General features: G+C 41.8%; 1 protein-coding gene across 4 annotated transcripts in view; it reads right to left on the reverse strand.

Annotated features, from left to right (window-relative positions):
- The window catches only part of Son (SON DNA and RNA binding protein), a 33249-nt gene that overhangs the window by 12501 nt on the left and 4335 nt on the right, over positions 1-16413 (reverse strand). For 2 of the 4 annotated variants that reach the window (XM_041673258.1, XM_041673259.1), the window contains exons 3-7: positions 16010-16176; positions 7818-13769; positions 5831-5991; positions 3775-3921; positions 3325-3513 (exon numbers count right to left, since the gene is read on the reverse strand). In XM_041673258.1, the coding sequence (XP_041529192.1) occupies positions 3325-3513; positions 3775-3921; positions 5831-5991; positions 7818-13769; positions 16010-16176 (6616 nt within the window). Of the gene's footprint in view, positions 1-2431; positions 3229-3324; positions 3514-3774; positions 3922-4086; positions 5600-5830; positions 5992-7817; positions 13770-16009; positions 16177-16413 lie in introns of those variants that run through there. The other 2 variants (XM_041673260.1, XM_041673261.1) reach the window with 2 other exon arrangements.

Genomic DNA, 16413 nt, shown 5'->3' on the forward strand with positions numbered 1-16413 from the left:
TTATCTCAAAAGGCATGCAGCAAACTCTAATAACAACTAAAGAAAAACAACCAGCCTAGAAAACATTTACAATACTTAACAAAAATGATTAAAAAAAATGCATCAGATAATATGAAATAACAGTGTCAACTTCAAAAAGGAAAGGCACATCAACATACAACTTCCCTAAGTCACTTTTTCATATAAATTATGAATATTATTTTTATTATACAAAATTCTATACCATAATTGAGTTATAAGGGAATTAATATTTTTCTCCTTCTAAGTTAAGTGCGTCAGAGAAATTCAGGGTTACCAGCCTATAAAGATCTAGGGAAAAAAAGAGTAAGTAACAAGGCTATAATTTACATCTAGCAATATTATAATTCAAGAACTATGCTTTAACTAAGCCCAGTTACAATTTTCATCCTTTTCCAAGAAGTGAGCTTTGATAAACTTCATAAACTTAGAGTTTCCAATTTCAAGAGAATTTTAGCTACAAGGATGTAGACAGGATCCAATACAAACCTAACACACTGCTTGAGGCAAATGAATTAGCAACTGTGCTTATCACACCACTTGTGCGTGTGCCCTACCTCTAATCTACAATAAGCCTTTGCTGACCTTATTAAAGAACTGTCCTTGGCGACTGCTTTTCTAACATGAGTTTTCCAACTTTGTTTATAAATCAGATTGAAAATTCTGTAGTCACTCCTTTCTGAGGATGAAGCTGGCTGGTTTCTGGGAAGGAAGACGATGCTATGGCAGAAGGGAACACCATCTTGATGAGTTGTTTTCCATACACATGGATTTATGCAGTTTCATCCATGTCAGCACACTCACGTGCAAGACAGTTGTGGGAGTAGGAATAATTTAGCCCTTGTGAAGATAAAATTCTGTCATCTTTGCTAAAATGTTTTGTGGTCAAGACTGAAGATCCATAAACTTCAATTATACTTATTAAAACAAAAAAGACTGATTTTAAAAAATATTACCTTGCCACTTAGAAAAAAATTTTTGCATTACTCTTAAAAAAAAAAAACACACACAACATCATTTGGAACCCTACTGAAATCAGGTCAGTGCTCCTCTGGTAGAAAGAACACCAGCTCTACAAATAAAGGAAACTTAGATGGTAACTAAGTAACAAGTTGAGTATTATCTATTGTCAACTTTTCTTAGGTGTCTTTAACGTTGCTACAGAAATAAATAGATGAAAGCAAAACAGTCGTGTCCCTTCCTAAAGTTTGGAATTCTTTTCATTACAACCAAAATTACCTTCTACCTCTGCTCCTAGATCTTTGTTGTATAAACAGCTCAGCTCTCACTGTGTTACCTTCCCCACAGACATCATGCTTTATTCATCTGATCCCTGACAGAGCTTTCCTTCTGTTTTAGTGATTCTGTCCTCTCCTGAACACTGCCCCCTTAATTAGATTCTAACCTTTGATGGAAGACAAGGCTATTGCATCACTTCCAATGTTGAGGCTGAAAATGGCAGTCATAAATTTAAATAAACTTTCTCATTCAAAGAGCATAATCAACATGCACTTTCCGATGACTCAACAGAAGCTAAAATTTATAATCATTTCCTCAAGAAAATGTCAGATTTCTACAAAATGTCTAAGTCTTTGCTACAATGGAGATTCTCTCTGGCTATGTTCTTCCCAACTGTTTAAATAATAATCTGAAATAAACTACTAAAAGCATATATATATATATATATATATATATATATATGGACATCTATTTTTGTACAACCCTCACCTGGTTTATATTCAGCTACTACAAGAAGATTAAATTAGCTGCAGATGTCAGTTAGCTTTCCCTCCTAAGATGTGGCAGTAGCCCGCCCGATTTGGGGATTAGTAAATGAGCACTAAACTTGTTTCAACTTAAGTCCAAACCAGATACCCTTCTCCTCACTGGTGATGTTTTGATTTGCTTCAGCTGTTGAACTCTGTGTGAATACAGACCATCACCTTTAACTGTAAATAAGTTAACTACACTGGCCAGTTACGTTCATCAGCATTACTATTTAGAACTGTTCCCATTCAAAATGCCGCAGGTCAAAAAAACACAGTGAAAATGTCGCCTGTGAATATCTCTGGGGAAAAGTACTACATGAAAAAGTTTCTGATTTGAGTTCTATTTACTTTGGCTTTATAAACAAGATTTATTTGTAGAACTGCAAGTGTCTACTGGAAAATGTTTATGGCCAATGTAGGGAACCTCAAGTGAAGAGACGAGGTCTCTCAGACCTACATATCCCAGAACTGCAAGAAAAAGGAGTCCATAAGGGCATCAGGTATCTAAGTCCAATCTTTGGACGAATGTCAAGGCTTTGGAAACCGAGGGCAAGGTGACGACTGTTAGTCTCTAACTCCCACCTCCCCTAGTCAAGTCTCCACCCTCCCAGATCCCCAAGCGTGATTTTGCACAACAAGTTAAATAAAAGTAAACTGTTTATTAAAAGACACAGCAAAGATACAGATACAGAGATACATACAAAGATACAGATATATATATATTTACATATATATACAGTCTTGCTGTTCTCCTGTGCACTGTACTTAGCAGCACATTACTTAATCAGGCGGCATTTTAATGGGCTTGTTTTGACATTTGGCATTGTTACTGCGTCATTTTGACAAGATACAACTATTGCCTTGAGAAATTTCAATGTATAAATTTCACTCCTCCAACTTTTAATAGTAGCAAAGAGGGGAAAGAGTAGGGAATGGAGAACCAAGGCTGAACACTAGGTTAAACACAAGAATTCAAAAGGGCTAAGGTAGCACAAGGAAGGGAAAATTATTAAAATCAAAGGCTATCTGAAAACCCAGAGAAATATTAAGAAACCATCACTTAAGGGCAATGGGCTAGGTACCCACGATGTTCACATCAACCTACAATGACTTTTTCAATCCAGTTCTTGTGTTGAACCTGAGGATCTGCCTTCTCTCCCCTGAATCCCTCCACCCAACATACTTGCTACCACCAAAATCTAGAGCTATAGAGCCTAGAAGCAAAACGGGAAGCTAAATAGTTGTACCTTGGGCTCCCTTCCCACAAGTGCATGGAGGGCCCAATGTTGGGTAGGGATGTGATAACACTTTTCTCTGCAATTCGATGCTTTTCACTTTGTGGCTTCGTTCCACAAAGTGAATTGCATCGAGTTACTGTCAAATGAGAAGCTGCGGGTTGTTTCATCTGTCGTTTAACCCGGCCCTGCCGTTTAACCCGGCCCTAAGAAGAGTGAAACAGAATCCAAATCAGATATAAAATAACAATAAAATGGGAGATTTAGACATAAAAACAAACACATATATTCCTACTACTTACCTCTGAGGGCAAGCTGCTGCTGAAAACATTATCGTCATCCTTGTTTTCTTCACCGTTTTTCTCTACAGGAACCCATTCTCCATAAACACTATCGGCTTCTTTTTTCCGATGCTGAGATCCAGATGACACAGGAAATTCCTTTGTTAATGTTACTTGGCTTTTTGGTGGAGTTGGTTTTGCTGCAGCAATCTAAAATACAGTATTTAATTAGAATGCATTATAACAGATACCATAAATGGTTTCTAAAAATCTCAATAAAATCTAAAGGAAACATTTACTTTTTATTTTTTTTGCAGTGCCAGGAATTGAACTCACACATCCTAGGCCCCCACACTACCAGAGCCCTACTTTGAGAAGAGCCGCTGTCACTATTCATCACAGCATGTACACACTCAGTAGACTAAACCCACAAGGCTCTCATCAGTCTGCACGCACTTGACTAATACTCACATTCAGATTGAAAAAGATAGGCTTGGGTTCACTGAGTTTAAAGGGATGGTGATAAAAAGGAGGCTCTTCTTCCTCTTCATCCGAAACATGAGGTTTATTCACTATTACATCATCATCTTCTTTACTCTGTGCAATCTGTTTGCATTTCTTTAAAGTAAAAACAAACAAAAGATGAATATGGCTTACACAAATTAGCACGTAATTTTTTTAAAAGAATCACATAAGATCAATTTCAAGTAATCAACATTTATGATAGCTTAAAGAACCATAATTTAGCTTACTAGATATATTATTTAAACACACACTGGCTGCTCAGTCAACAACATTTATTGAGCACCTACTATGTGCAGAGCACTGAACTGGGCACTGTCTTAAGAAAAATAAAAAAAAAAATAAAAAAAAAAGGAAAAAGGAAAAAAAAGAGAAATAGGTAAAGACATGGTCCCTGCTCCAAGGGAGCTTACAATCTAATACAAGACAAGAGTACATATACAAGAAGTAATTGAAGAACCTTTTTACAGAGCAACACAATAACAAATGCAAACTGATATAATACAAACAGGGTACATAAGTGCTAAAAGAACAAAGGCTTAAGAGAGAATATTCAGGCAGGGTTTAGGAATCAAAGAAAATTTCTTCAAGAGTTATAAGCGCAATTTCCATAGTAAAGAAGAATTGGGAAGGAAAAGAAAGTCATCTTGGTCAGGTGGTGGTGAACAAGTCAGGAGAGACTTGTCAGACGGGGCAAGAGCGCTGAAGATGAGACCAACAACAGCAGAACGCTAAGTGTTCAGAGACTTTTACATAAAAAGCTTGCATTTGGTAAGTAAGCAAGAGGCTTTTTGCTAGGTCTTTCTTTTCTAAGTTATAATTCAAACTATAATGAATCTAAGCAAGGAAACAAGAAACTTTATAATTCCCAAATGTATGGTAAAAGATTTTAAAGATTTGTGGCAGGGTAAACAGTAACATGTCTCTCCATAAATGTTTTTTAAAATTTATTTAAGGACTGTAACTTAAGAATGGAAAATAAGGCATGATGGAGAGGGTGCAATTGATGCAGTCCAACATATAAAGTCAATTCCTTCCTCAGAAGCAAAAGGAACATATTCCGTTTATAAAAAGGTTAAGAGTAAATTTTAGTAGACCTGTCTATACAAGCAGAACTTGTCACATCTATTATCAATTGAAAATATTACAATAGAATTAAAAAGCTCAATTAGCCAAAAACACAAAAGTGTATCAAGCATGTAACCAATGAGAACAGAATATGTTGACAGTGGCAGGCTGGCATAAGGCTAGCCAACAACAGGTTTCAGTATATGAAACAGTGTGTTATTCCTGGATCCTAGCAGCAATATTTCAGCGTCTTCCCCCCCTTACACACACACACACACAAAAAAAATATTAAAGTAAAACAAAGCTTCCCCAAAAAGCCTTAATTTTAAAAGATCAATTTTTTAAAAACAAAAATAAGTATATTTAAAATATGTTACTGCCAAAACCCGAACCGCAGGAAGAACTGATAATGGCCGGCCATTATCGCCAATGGCTGGTACCAAACAGCCAAAACCCGAAATGTTGATGCGAAAGAAGTTCCTTTCAGGCAATGGCCAGCTATTCTCATTAATTTCCAAGCTCCGGTGGCAAAAGATCATTTCTGAAGATTGTCTGTGTCTTTGCGTATATGCAGTACACTCTTGGCGATCAGTGAACACGTCGTGAATGGAAACGAAACTGTAGGCGAGCTTCTGCGTGTTGCTCACTCAACACCTCCTCCATTCAAACGAACCGTTCCACTCCTCAGTCAGTTTGGCTTCTAAAACTGGAAAGCAAAAGTAATGGGAAGTAACTTTTTAGCTAGCGGAGCTTAGCCATCCCGGATAATGGCCTGCTAAACAGAGCTTCTGCCGCTGCCACATCTGTATTTCGGGTTTTGGGCACTCGGTGCCAGCCATTATCAGTTCAGCCCACAATTCAGGTTTTGGCACGCTCCAGAAGTCAACATCCATGGAATAATCCATTTAAGAATGGAAACAAAGTCTGTCTAGCTTACCTCCGTTAGTTCTTCTATGGTAGCTCCTCCAGACTTCTTAGCAACTTTCTCTTCTATTGTAGGTGGAGGGGCAGGCTTTAGGTTTGGTGGTAAAGGAACACCAGCCTTAGCACACATGGCAGCTGCATTAGCTTTGGCTATCTCAAGTAATTGAGCCTTATCTGTAAGAGAAAAAATACAAGAAGCAGTTTTCCTAAACGCTGTATGTTTTTGTTCTGTCTAAAGATATCATAGACAATAAAATTAAAGGCATCAGTACTATTCCCTAAGTTACGGCTATGATCAAGGTGAATGGACCCTTTTCAACAATTAACACTACTCTTTGTTTCCAATGCAAATACTACACACGATAGCTTACTATGACTCTGTGATCACCTAGCCATAAATTATAAAAGAACAAGTCTACCAAAGGCAACATTATTTCCTAGAATTAACATGACCATAAACCATTCTCATTTTTGTGCTAGGGATGCTGCTTAGTTAAAATGCTTACTGAGCATGTACAGACCCTGTGGTTCAAAGCCCAGTATTACATAAAACTGGTCACAGAAAACTGCAATCCCAAGCAAGCAAAGGCGAAGTGGAGACAGTGGTAGAAGTTCAGGCCAACCTCAACTACATAGCAGGCTACAAGTTAGTCTCTGTCTCTCTCTCAGACAAATCTCATTCTAATCTAACAGTAACTTAATCCCTTATTAAGTTCCAAGTCCATCTCTTTCAAGAAGCCTTCAACTGAGCAAGAATGAATATTCCTCTCCACTGTGCAAAATGTGCCCCTGCACCATCACTAGGGCAATTACACCTTCTACTCTTTTTTAAGTTTTGACCCTTGGTAAAAGTCGTACATTCTAGCAACTTCCTTCACTAACTTACAATCACTGAGAATTACCTACCATTCCTCAGTTCTAAGAAAATGAAATATCAGAAAACTCTTAGTTAACAGACTATCAATTCTGCTGTCTTGTCTTTTTCTTTAGACTGCCCTAACCAAAAAATTAACCACCATGTAGGCATACTTCAAGTTTTAATAAGAGGTTTTGTTTTTTTGTTTTGTTTTGTTTTCTGGTTTTTTTGAGACAGGATTTCTCTGCGTAGCCTCTGTCTTGGAACTGACTCTAGACCAGGCTGCCCTCGAACTCAGATATCCACTTGCCTCTGCCTCCCAAGTGCAGGGATTAAAGGTGTGTGCCACCTCTACACAGCTAGAAAACATTTATTTTTAAAGACAACAGAATATAATTAGTGATAATCACTTCATTAAATAAACTGCATCATTCATCCAGCTCACTCTCAGAACAAAATTTCCTAAATTCAATAACCTGTCATATTACACAGAATAACCTTTCCAGGCCGGGCGGTGGTGGCGCACGCCTTTAATCCCAGCACTCGGGAGGCAGAGGCAGGAGGATCTCTGGGAGTTCGAGGCCAGCCTGATCTACAAGAGCTAGTTCCGGGACAGGCTCCAAAACCACAGAGAAACCCTGTCTCGAAAAAAAACAAAAACCCTTTCCATTTAACAATCCTAGGTTGCCATTTTAAGATATGATAGCTAAATCTGGCATGGTGGCTCAGCCTGTAATCCCAGTCAACAGGAGCTCAAGGAGAGCACAGCCACTTTGGGCTGGCTACATAGTAAATTCCATGCCAACATGCACTACAGACTAAGACCCTGTCTCAAAAAAAAGAACAATTAAATGATAATTTTCCAATTCTGCTTTTTTGCAAAGCCTTGTGCTGAAATATATCCAACACACAACAATCAATCTGAGCTGTAACAAGGCTTCTCAAGCTACTACTCTTTCAATTAAGGTGAAATAGCAAGTCCAGGTACATCATGGCTTTTTACCTTTCAAGTGCACTAACTTCCCCTTTGTTCTCTAAACACAACTGAATGATTATCTAAACCAACACCCCCAAAATACCCTTTTGACGCAGGATTAGAAATCAAGCTTAACTCATATCTATTACAACATAAAATATAACTTACCCAAATCTGTTAGACGTTTGGGTGATCTGCCTCTTTCAGAAGACCTGGATCTTTTACGACGAAGGGGAGATCTACTAAACCTTCTTCTTAAAGGTGTTCTTGATCGCCTCAATCTGACTGGTGATATACTGAAGCTTCGTCTTCTTACTACAGATCTTGATCTTCTTCTGCGGCTAGGGGTGCGGCTCCTTCGGCTAGGGGTGCGACTCCTGCGGCTGGGGGTGCGGCTCCTTCGGCTGGGGGTGCGGCTCCTTCGGCTAGGGGTGCGGCTCCTGCGGCTAGGGGTGCGGCTCCTGCGGCTGGGGGAAATGCTGAAACTCCTCCTTCTACCGGCAGATCTAGACCTTCTCCGCCGACTAGGAGTGTGACTCCGACTGCGACGACTTGGAGTCCGACTCCGAGCCCGAACTGTTTTGCGGTTGTCCCGGGAGCTTGATCTTTTCCTTTTCCTTTCCCTGGACTTGGACCTGTGCTTTGGAGATCTTTTGCGTTTCTCTTTTGATACAGACCGCCTTCCTCTAGACTTAGATCTTGATCTGCTACTCCTCCTCCTGCGTCTTGAACGTGATCGTGAACGTGTTTGAGAACGATGAGACTTGGACTTAGATGACCTCTTCCTTGCTCTAGAACGAGACTCACTGGTACGCTTGCGTGACTTATGTTCAGAAGACTTGGAGCGCTTACTCCGAGACCTTAATGAAGAGTCCCTTTTCTTCTCTTTTTCACCTTTGTCACGGTTTTTATTTTTCTTGCTTTTTTCATGTGTGTCCTTAACTTTGACAAAAATTTCATAGTCATCCTTTTCCTCTGAAGACGACTCTGAGGCTCTTTCTGGTATACTAATTACAACTGGACTGGCAGCCAATCTGTCCCGTTCAACTTCACTTGCAAGTAAAGGTCCTTCAATGCCAGCTCTAAGGCTTGTAAGACGTTCCATGTCCTTAGGAAGTAATGGTCTCACTAAGTCAGCTTCGTTAATCTCATCAATGCTGGCAGGGTATCCTGAATCAGGAACTGTTTCTTTATTGGGAGGAGGTACTTCTTTATCTTCATTGCTTTCTTTAGGGCTAAGAGCAACTGCTACTGTCTGGTCATTCTCTTTTATGAGCAATGAGTCTTCTGTATCCTTACAAACAAGATTTGCTGATGGTAAATCAAGATGAATGTCCTTTGCAGGCAAAGGTCCCTCTATGTCAGCTTCACTGCCACCACTAGGGCTGGTGGAAATTACCATGTCATGTTCAGTATCTTGAGTGGTTAAAGATACATCACCATCATATTTATAATCTAAACTGGGAACAGATGCTGTAACAAAGTCCAACCCCTTACTAGTTCCCGTTGTATCTGGTTCCAGAGCTAGTTGAGAAGATAGGCTTCTTCCCGCATCAGCTTCACTGACAGCAGGACAGGTATCCAATTCTGTGACTTCCTTAGCCTCAACAGGCATGATTTTCTCTTCACTTGCTTCACCAACAGAACCAATGGCAGCGGAACACACTGTATCATCTTTAGCAATTAAATGACTATTTATAGTAAGGTCTGTATTTCTGTCATATTCATTTTCATACAAGTCACTTTTCAAGTGCCCTCCATCATGTGGCTCTTCACCTGAATGCAACAGAATCTCCTGCATGCCAACCTCTGGACCAAAACTTTGATCACCAGAAAGTAAATTCCTTTCTTTTATGACATGTGATGAAAAAACACTGGACTCCCCTATTGGTGGTGAAGGCTCTAAAGCCATCTCCGGGGATATTACTTGACTATGCTCTGAAACTGTGACAGCAGGTTCTGAAATGGCCACAGTAGGTTCCTGGACAGGAACACATGGTTCTGAAACAACCATAACAGGTTGAACGACTGATACCGCTGGTTCCAAGACAGGCACAGAAGGCTCCAGGGAAGAACCACCTGATCCTGCAGTTGTAGCATGCTCTGGGTCAGCCAAAGCTGGAACCTCTGGGACAGCCACAGGAGGTTCTAAGACAGGCATGGAGGAAAGTTCTGGAGTAGTCATAGCAGAAGGGTCTGGGGCAGTCACAGCAGGAGGTTCTGAGACAGCCACAGTGGGGGTTTCTGGAACAACCATAATGGCAAGTTCTTGGCTGGCCACAGCTGAAAGTTCTGGGACAGCAACAGCAGGAGATTCTGGGGTAGTCATAGTGGGAGGTGCTGGGACAGCCATGGACGGAAGCTCCAGACTGCTCTCTGCTGGCTGTGAAATAGTTACTGCTGGCTCCAGGAGGGACATAGATACCTCTGAAATAGCATGTCCTGATGGTCTCATGGAATCATATGTTTCCGATGTCTCCGACATAACAGAAGGCTCTGATAGCACAGTTTGTTCAGCTGATATGGTAGCCTCAGAAACCATGTAAGTCACTGGTCTCTCAGTAACCATTTCATGTTCTGCTACAACAGCAGAGTCAACTGGTGTTGATATGACTGAAGACTCTGGCTCCTGTGCAGGTTCTGGAACAGTCATAATAGCCTCTGATGCTAACATTGAAGTCTCAGATTCTGATACTGAATAATTAGCAGGTACTGCCAAAGGCTCTGAAATCTCACTTTGACTCACAGGAGGCTCAGGCTGTGATACAGATTCTTCAGTAGGTAATGTCACCTCTGTAGACCAAGTATTCTCAGCTGTTAATACCGACTGTTCACCGGATAATGCCGGACCCTCTGGTGGTTCCTCAGGAGGCAATGGTGGCGTCATTGGTGGTTCCTCAGGTGGTAATGGTGGCATTGTTGGGGGCTCTTCAGGAGGCAAAGGAGGCACCATATATGCCTCCGTATAGGAATCAGTGTAAGAATCAGTATAAGAATCAGCTGCCATAGACATCATTGATCGATCAGTGTAAGATGACATCATAGATCGGTCAGCTGCAGAGTATGATGACATCATAGATCGGTCAGCTGCAGAGTACGATGACATCATGGACCGGTCAGCACCCATGGACATCATAGATCGATCAGCCATAGGGGACATCATGGAGCGTTCGTAAGCTGACATCATAGAGCGTTCATAAGCTGACATCATAGAGCGCTCAGCCATAGGTGACATCATGGAGCGCTCATAAGCTGACATCATAGAGCGTTCATAGGCTGACATCATAGAGCGCTCAGCCATGGGCGACATCATGGAGCGTTCGTAAGACATCATAGAGCGCTCATAAGATGACATCATGGAACGTTCTGCAGCATAGGACATCATCATAGAACGTCTAGATGCTAACATCAAGGGTCTGGGTGCTAATCTGTATGGCCTAGGTGCTATTCTATAGGACCTGGGTGCTATTCTGTACGGTCTGGGTGACATCCTATAGGGATCAGGAGTTAGTCTGTAGGGATCATGGCCTAACCTATAGGGGTCCTGTCCTAACCGGTAAGCATCATGCCCTAACCTATAGGGGTCATGACCCAACCTATAGGGATCCTGAGCTAATCTGTAAGGATCCTGAGCTAACCTGTAAGGATCAGGAGATTTTGAACCCATCATAGCAGAATCCTGGGTACTAGATGCTAACATTTGGGCATCCATAGTACCAGATGCTAACATCTGAGCATCCATGGTGCCGGAAGCTAGCATTTGAGAATCCATAGCACCAGATGCTAACATTTGGGAGTCCATGGAACTGGTTGCTAACATCTGGGAGTCCATACTGCTGGTCGCTAACATCTGAGAGTCCATACTGCTGGTCGCTAACATCTGGGAGTCCATACTGCTGGTCGCTAACATCTGGGAGTCCATGGAGCTGGTTGCTAACATCTGGGAATCCATACTGCTGGTTGCTAACATCTGGGAATCCATGGAACTGGTTGCTAACATCTGGGAGTCCATACTGCTGGTTGCTAACATCTGGGAGTCCATGGAGCTAGTTGCTAACATCTGGGAGTCCATTGTGCTAGAGGCTAACATCTGGGAGTCCATGGTGCTAGATGCTAACATCTGCGAATCCATGGTATTAGATGCTAGCATCTGAGAATCCATAGTGTTGGATGCTAGCATTTGGGAGTCCATGGTGTTGGATGCTAACATATGGGTATCCATGGTGTTAGAAGCTAACATATGGGATTCTTGGGCCATCAAGGGATCCACTCCTACTGTTACAGAAGTCTCCCCCACCAATGTAGAAGGCAGCTCCTGTGCTACCGTATTATAGGATTCCAGCGCTGTCGTCGAGGGCACCTCCAGAGACTGCGACACGGTCATCGTTGACAGCTCCGATGTTGTCACCACAGACTGAACAGAGATCTCCAGCGCCACAGTTGCCACGGGCTGCCCAGGCAACTCTGGCGCCCCAGGCTGCCCTGGTAACTCCAGCACCCCTGTTGCCAGGGGCTGCCCCAAAAGCTCCAGGGCTCCAGCTGCCCCAGACTGCCCTGAGAACTCCAGTGCCCCAGTTGCCATGAGCTGCCCAGGCAACTCCAGTGCCCCAGTTGCCACAGGCTGCCCTGACAACTCCAGTGCCCTAGTTGCCGAAGGCAGCCCTGACAACTCTGGCACCCCAGTCACTGAAGGCTGCCCAGACAACTCCAGAGCTGTGGTTGCCACTGGTTGTCCTGGCAACTCCAGCACCATTGCCTCCGGCTGCCCCAGCAACCCTGTTGCTGTTGTCACCTCAGGATGTTCCACCGATGTCATCGCCACGGGCTGCTCGAACTCTGTCGTCGTCACAGGTTGTTCGGTCAACTCCATTGCTACTGTTACTGCAGGCTGCCCTGTCAACTCCATTGCCGCTGACACTGCAGGCACCCCTGGCAACTCCTGTGCCATCACAGGCGGCTCTGGTACCTCCTGTGGTGGCTCCAACCCCACGGATGGTGCTGGAGGCCCTGGCAATTCCTGCAACAACTGTGGCACTGGTGTCACAGAGGGCCCCGGCAACTCAGGCACTACTGTCGCAGGGGGCCCTGGCAACTCAGGCACTGGGGTGGAAAGGGGCCCTGACAACTCTGCCACCGGGGTGGCAGAGGGCCCAGGCAACTCCAGCACTGGAGTCACAGGGGGCCCCTGCAACTCCATCATGGAGGTCGCAGGTGGCCCCGGCAACTCCAGGGCTGAGGCCACCGACGACTCCTGCAGCTCCACCGCTGTGGTCTTAGGCTGCTCCACTGACTCCTGAGGTCTTGTCACGGATGAATCTGCAATCTCCGACGGTGCTTCTACAGGCTGCTCTGGCAATCTTAGTGCATCAGTTGTAGATGACTCTGGAAAATCCATTGTTGATGGGCTTGGTTCAGGGTGCACCTCAGTAGGTATCTCTGATACTATCATGAGGGTTTCTGGTGGCTCAAGCACTTTTGCTATGGGAAGCTCTACCAGCGTGGTCTTTGATATCTCTGGAGGCGTAGTCTCCAAAGATTTCAGCACAGACTTCTGATACTCCACTGACATTGTTACAACGGGCTCAGGTGACTTCAGCACTGCTGTTGACATAGGCACTGGTGCTGCTGCAAAGGAATCCAGACTCTTGGTCGTTGAGGGTTCCATCGTAACTGACACAGGCTGCTCAGGTTGCTCTGAGATTACTGATGTAGATCCAACAGACAGTTCTGCAGTTTTTGTAGGAGGCTTCAGAGTCTCTAAAACGTGTGACTCCTGAGCTTCCACTGATCCTATTGGAGGTTCTAGCACTAAAGGGGTTTCACGTGCCTCAGATAAGCCAAATACTCTTACAGGATGTTCCAGTGCCATTGCTGCTGAAGGTTCAGAATCAAACTTTAAAAAGGAATCAGACTCTAGATCAACATTCCTGTCACGATGAGATTTCAGCTTGGCCTCAGCTTCTTCTGGTTGATTTTTATATTTTTTTTCCTTTTCTTTCTTCTTTTTCTTCTTTTTGTTTTTGTGCTTTTTATGCTTCTTTGACTTTTTGGTAGGAACTTCATCAGTAGGATCTGTTTGTACAGATACACATCTACTTTTTCTGGAGGCTTCCTTCAAGTCTGAAAGTAATGAAAACTTGTGAGTCATTCCCCAATGTAGATTCATACAAATTGCCACTATTTTCATTTACATATAGAAATCACTATATAATTAATCATATTGTAAATAAAAATTTACAAAATAACCTATTAACTCTTGACCAATAAGCCTGAAGGCTGCCATTTCTCCAGGATTTATAAAACTAAAATCTTCAAGATAAATTCTTGGTCTAACACAAAAACCTATTTAGAAGGAAATTATGTTTTAAGGCAGGACATAGCTCAGGTCAGAGTATTAGCTAAACATGTGCAGAGCCCTGGCTTCAATTTTCACCCCTGGTGGGGGAGGATGGGACAGTATTTCACTAAAAATCTAAGGTTAATTTGTTTTCCTCAGGGTCAATGAGACAGCTCAGTGTGTAAAAATGTTTTCAGGCAAACCTGATGGCCCATATGGTAGAAGAAAACCAACTCCACAAATTAAGTGATTTCCACAAATAAGACAGTCCACATACACACACATGTATGTGTACATGCATAGATAGCTATCCAGAAATACACAATATTTTGAAAACCATTCTTTTCTTAGGTTGGGTATGACAGTGCATGCCTTTAATACCAACATTCTATAGACAGAAGCTGGCAGGTCTCTGTGAGTTCAAGGCCAGTACGGCTTACAAAACTCTAGGCCAGTCAGAATTACAAAGTGAGGAGGCCCTGTCTCAAAAAAAAAAAAAAAAAATCCTCGCCCCCCCCAAAAAAAAACTTTGTTCTTAAATTACAGAAGTTTTTACAACTATGTCAATGAGTTTACTTCATATTTAGTTTCAATTCCTATTTAAGATTAAAAAAAATTCCAATTACAGAACTACTAAGAGACTAATGTCCAAAGATAAAATTGCTCTCATTCAAATAACTTCTACTAACGTTTCATTAGCCATCATTTATACAAGTGATATAGCACCTACTCAGCTTAAAATTTGACAAATCTTAAGAAAATGTTAATCAAATATACCAGGGATTCCTAGCACAGAAGGAAAAAAATACCAACACCAGACACCATATCAAAAGAAAATTAATAATTTTCTATTGCTTATTTCACATAAGCATAAAATCATAGTTTTTACCTAAACAAGATTGCCAAGACTATCTATGATCTATGCAAGACTTGCTATTATAATATGTGTATCAGAGAGAACCATACCACACACCTAATTCCTATACTTCTGTGGTTAATCACAAATTCTTTTTTTATTTATTTTTATTTTATTGGTGTTTGTCTGTATGTATATCTGTGAGAGGGAGTAGGACCCTGGAGTTACAGACAGTAGTGAGCTGCCACATGGGTGTTGGAAATTGAACCTGGAACCTCTGGAAGAACAGTCAGTGCTCTAAATGCTCAGCCACCTCTCCAGCCCCAAATTCTTCATTTTTAAGCACCCATTATTTAATCAGTTCCAAAAAGGAAATACTATGCAATGACTGTGTTTCAACTTGCTTGTACAAACAAGTCAACTTCTTTTTTGTTTTGTTTTTCGAGACATGGTTTCTCTGTGTACACTTGGCTGTCCTCCTGGAAATCCTTCTGCAGAGCAGGCTGGCCTTGAACTCAGATCAGCCTGCCTCTGCCTCCCAAGTGTTGGGATTAAAGGGATGCACCACCACCCACCTGGCACAAGTCAACTTCTAAGCACGTGATTTAAAACAAAATCTGGTGTTTTAAAAACCACTAAAAATTTAGTTCAGGCTCTGGCACTTTACAAAATTGACACTTGGGGGCTAGAACAATGTGTTTAAGAGATTGCACTGCTCCTGCAAAGGATCCTGATCAGTTCTCAGCAGCCACTTGGTGGCTCACAGCTGTCTCAACTCCAATTACATAGGCTCTAATACCCTCTCCCCGTGCCTTCCTCAGGCACCAGTCACACAAGGTATACATCCATACACTCCAGCATTCATACATGCAAAACAAAAATAAAAAGAAGACACCAAAAGCTACATTTAAAAGAGCTGATATTAATAAAATCCTTCAAAGACACACATAAAGAATCCTGCCATTTAGTCACAACAAAACTGAATTAAATAGATATTAAAAAAACCTTATTTTGCCAGTAAATCAAGGAAGTGCCCCAGTGTTCATGCTTGAATATAACTGTTTTCAAAGGAGGAGTTCAAGACACCATAAAAAAAAATTAACCCAAAGACAGTGCTGTGGACATTCGAAATTTTTAAAAGACTTTTGACAGTTATCCTCAACTTACCTGTTTTATATCGTAGTTCTGTGTCTAAGACCCCAGAAAGGACTTCTTCTATCTTCTGTACTATTTCTTCATTTGGGAGACTCCTTGCAGAGGCAGCTGGGTCACCTGTCTGGCTTCCTTCAATGGGTGCATTTGTTTCACCATTCAGCTGGCCTTCACTCCTTCCGCTTGACAAGAAAAATTTTCAATCTTCATTAATACTTGTATCACACCATGATAATTCAACATTAATAACCTAATTAACATAATCTTATATTACATTGCCCACACATCTCAGTGTTCTAGTCCATAGTTTGCCTTTAGTAATTCTTCTGTAACACTATACACTCAAATGGAGTGCTTTTATTTTTACACAAAGTTTTCAGAACTGTGATAGAAAAATTCCTTAAAATCTGATTTCGAAG

This window comes from Microtus oregoni, unplaced genomic scaffold, assembly GCF_018167655.1.
Source record: "Microtus oregoni isolate MIOR12 unplaced genomic scaffold, Mior012 000023F_ref0000262, whole genome shotgun sequence".
Taxonomy (NCBI): domain Eukaryota; kingdom Metazoa; phylum Chordata; class Mammalia; order Rodentia; family Cricetidae; genus Microtus; species Microtus oregoni.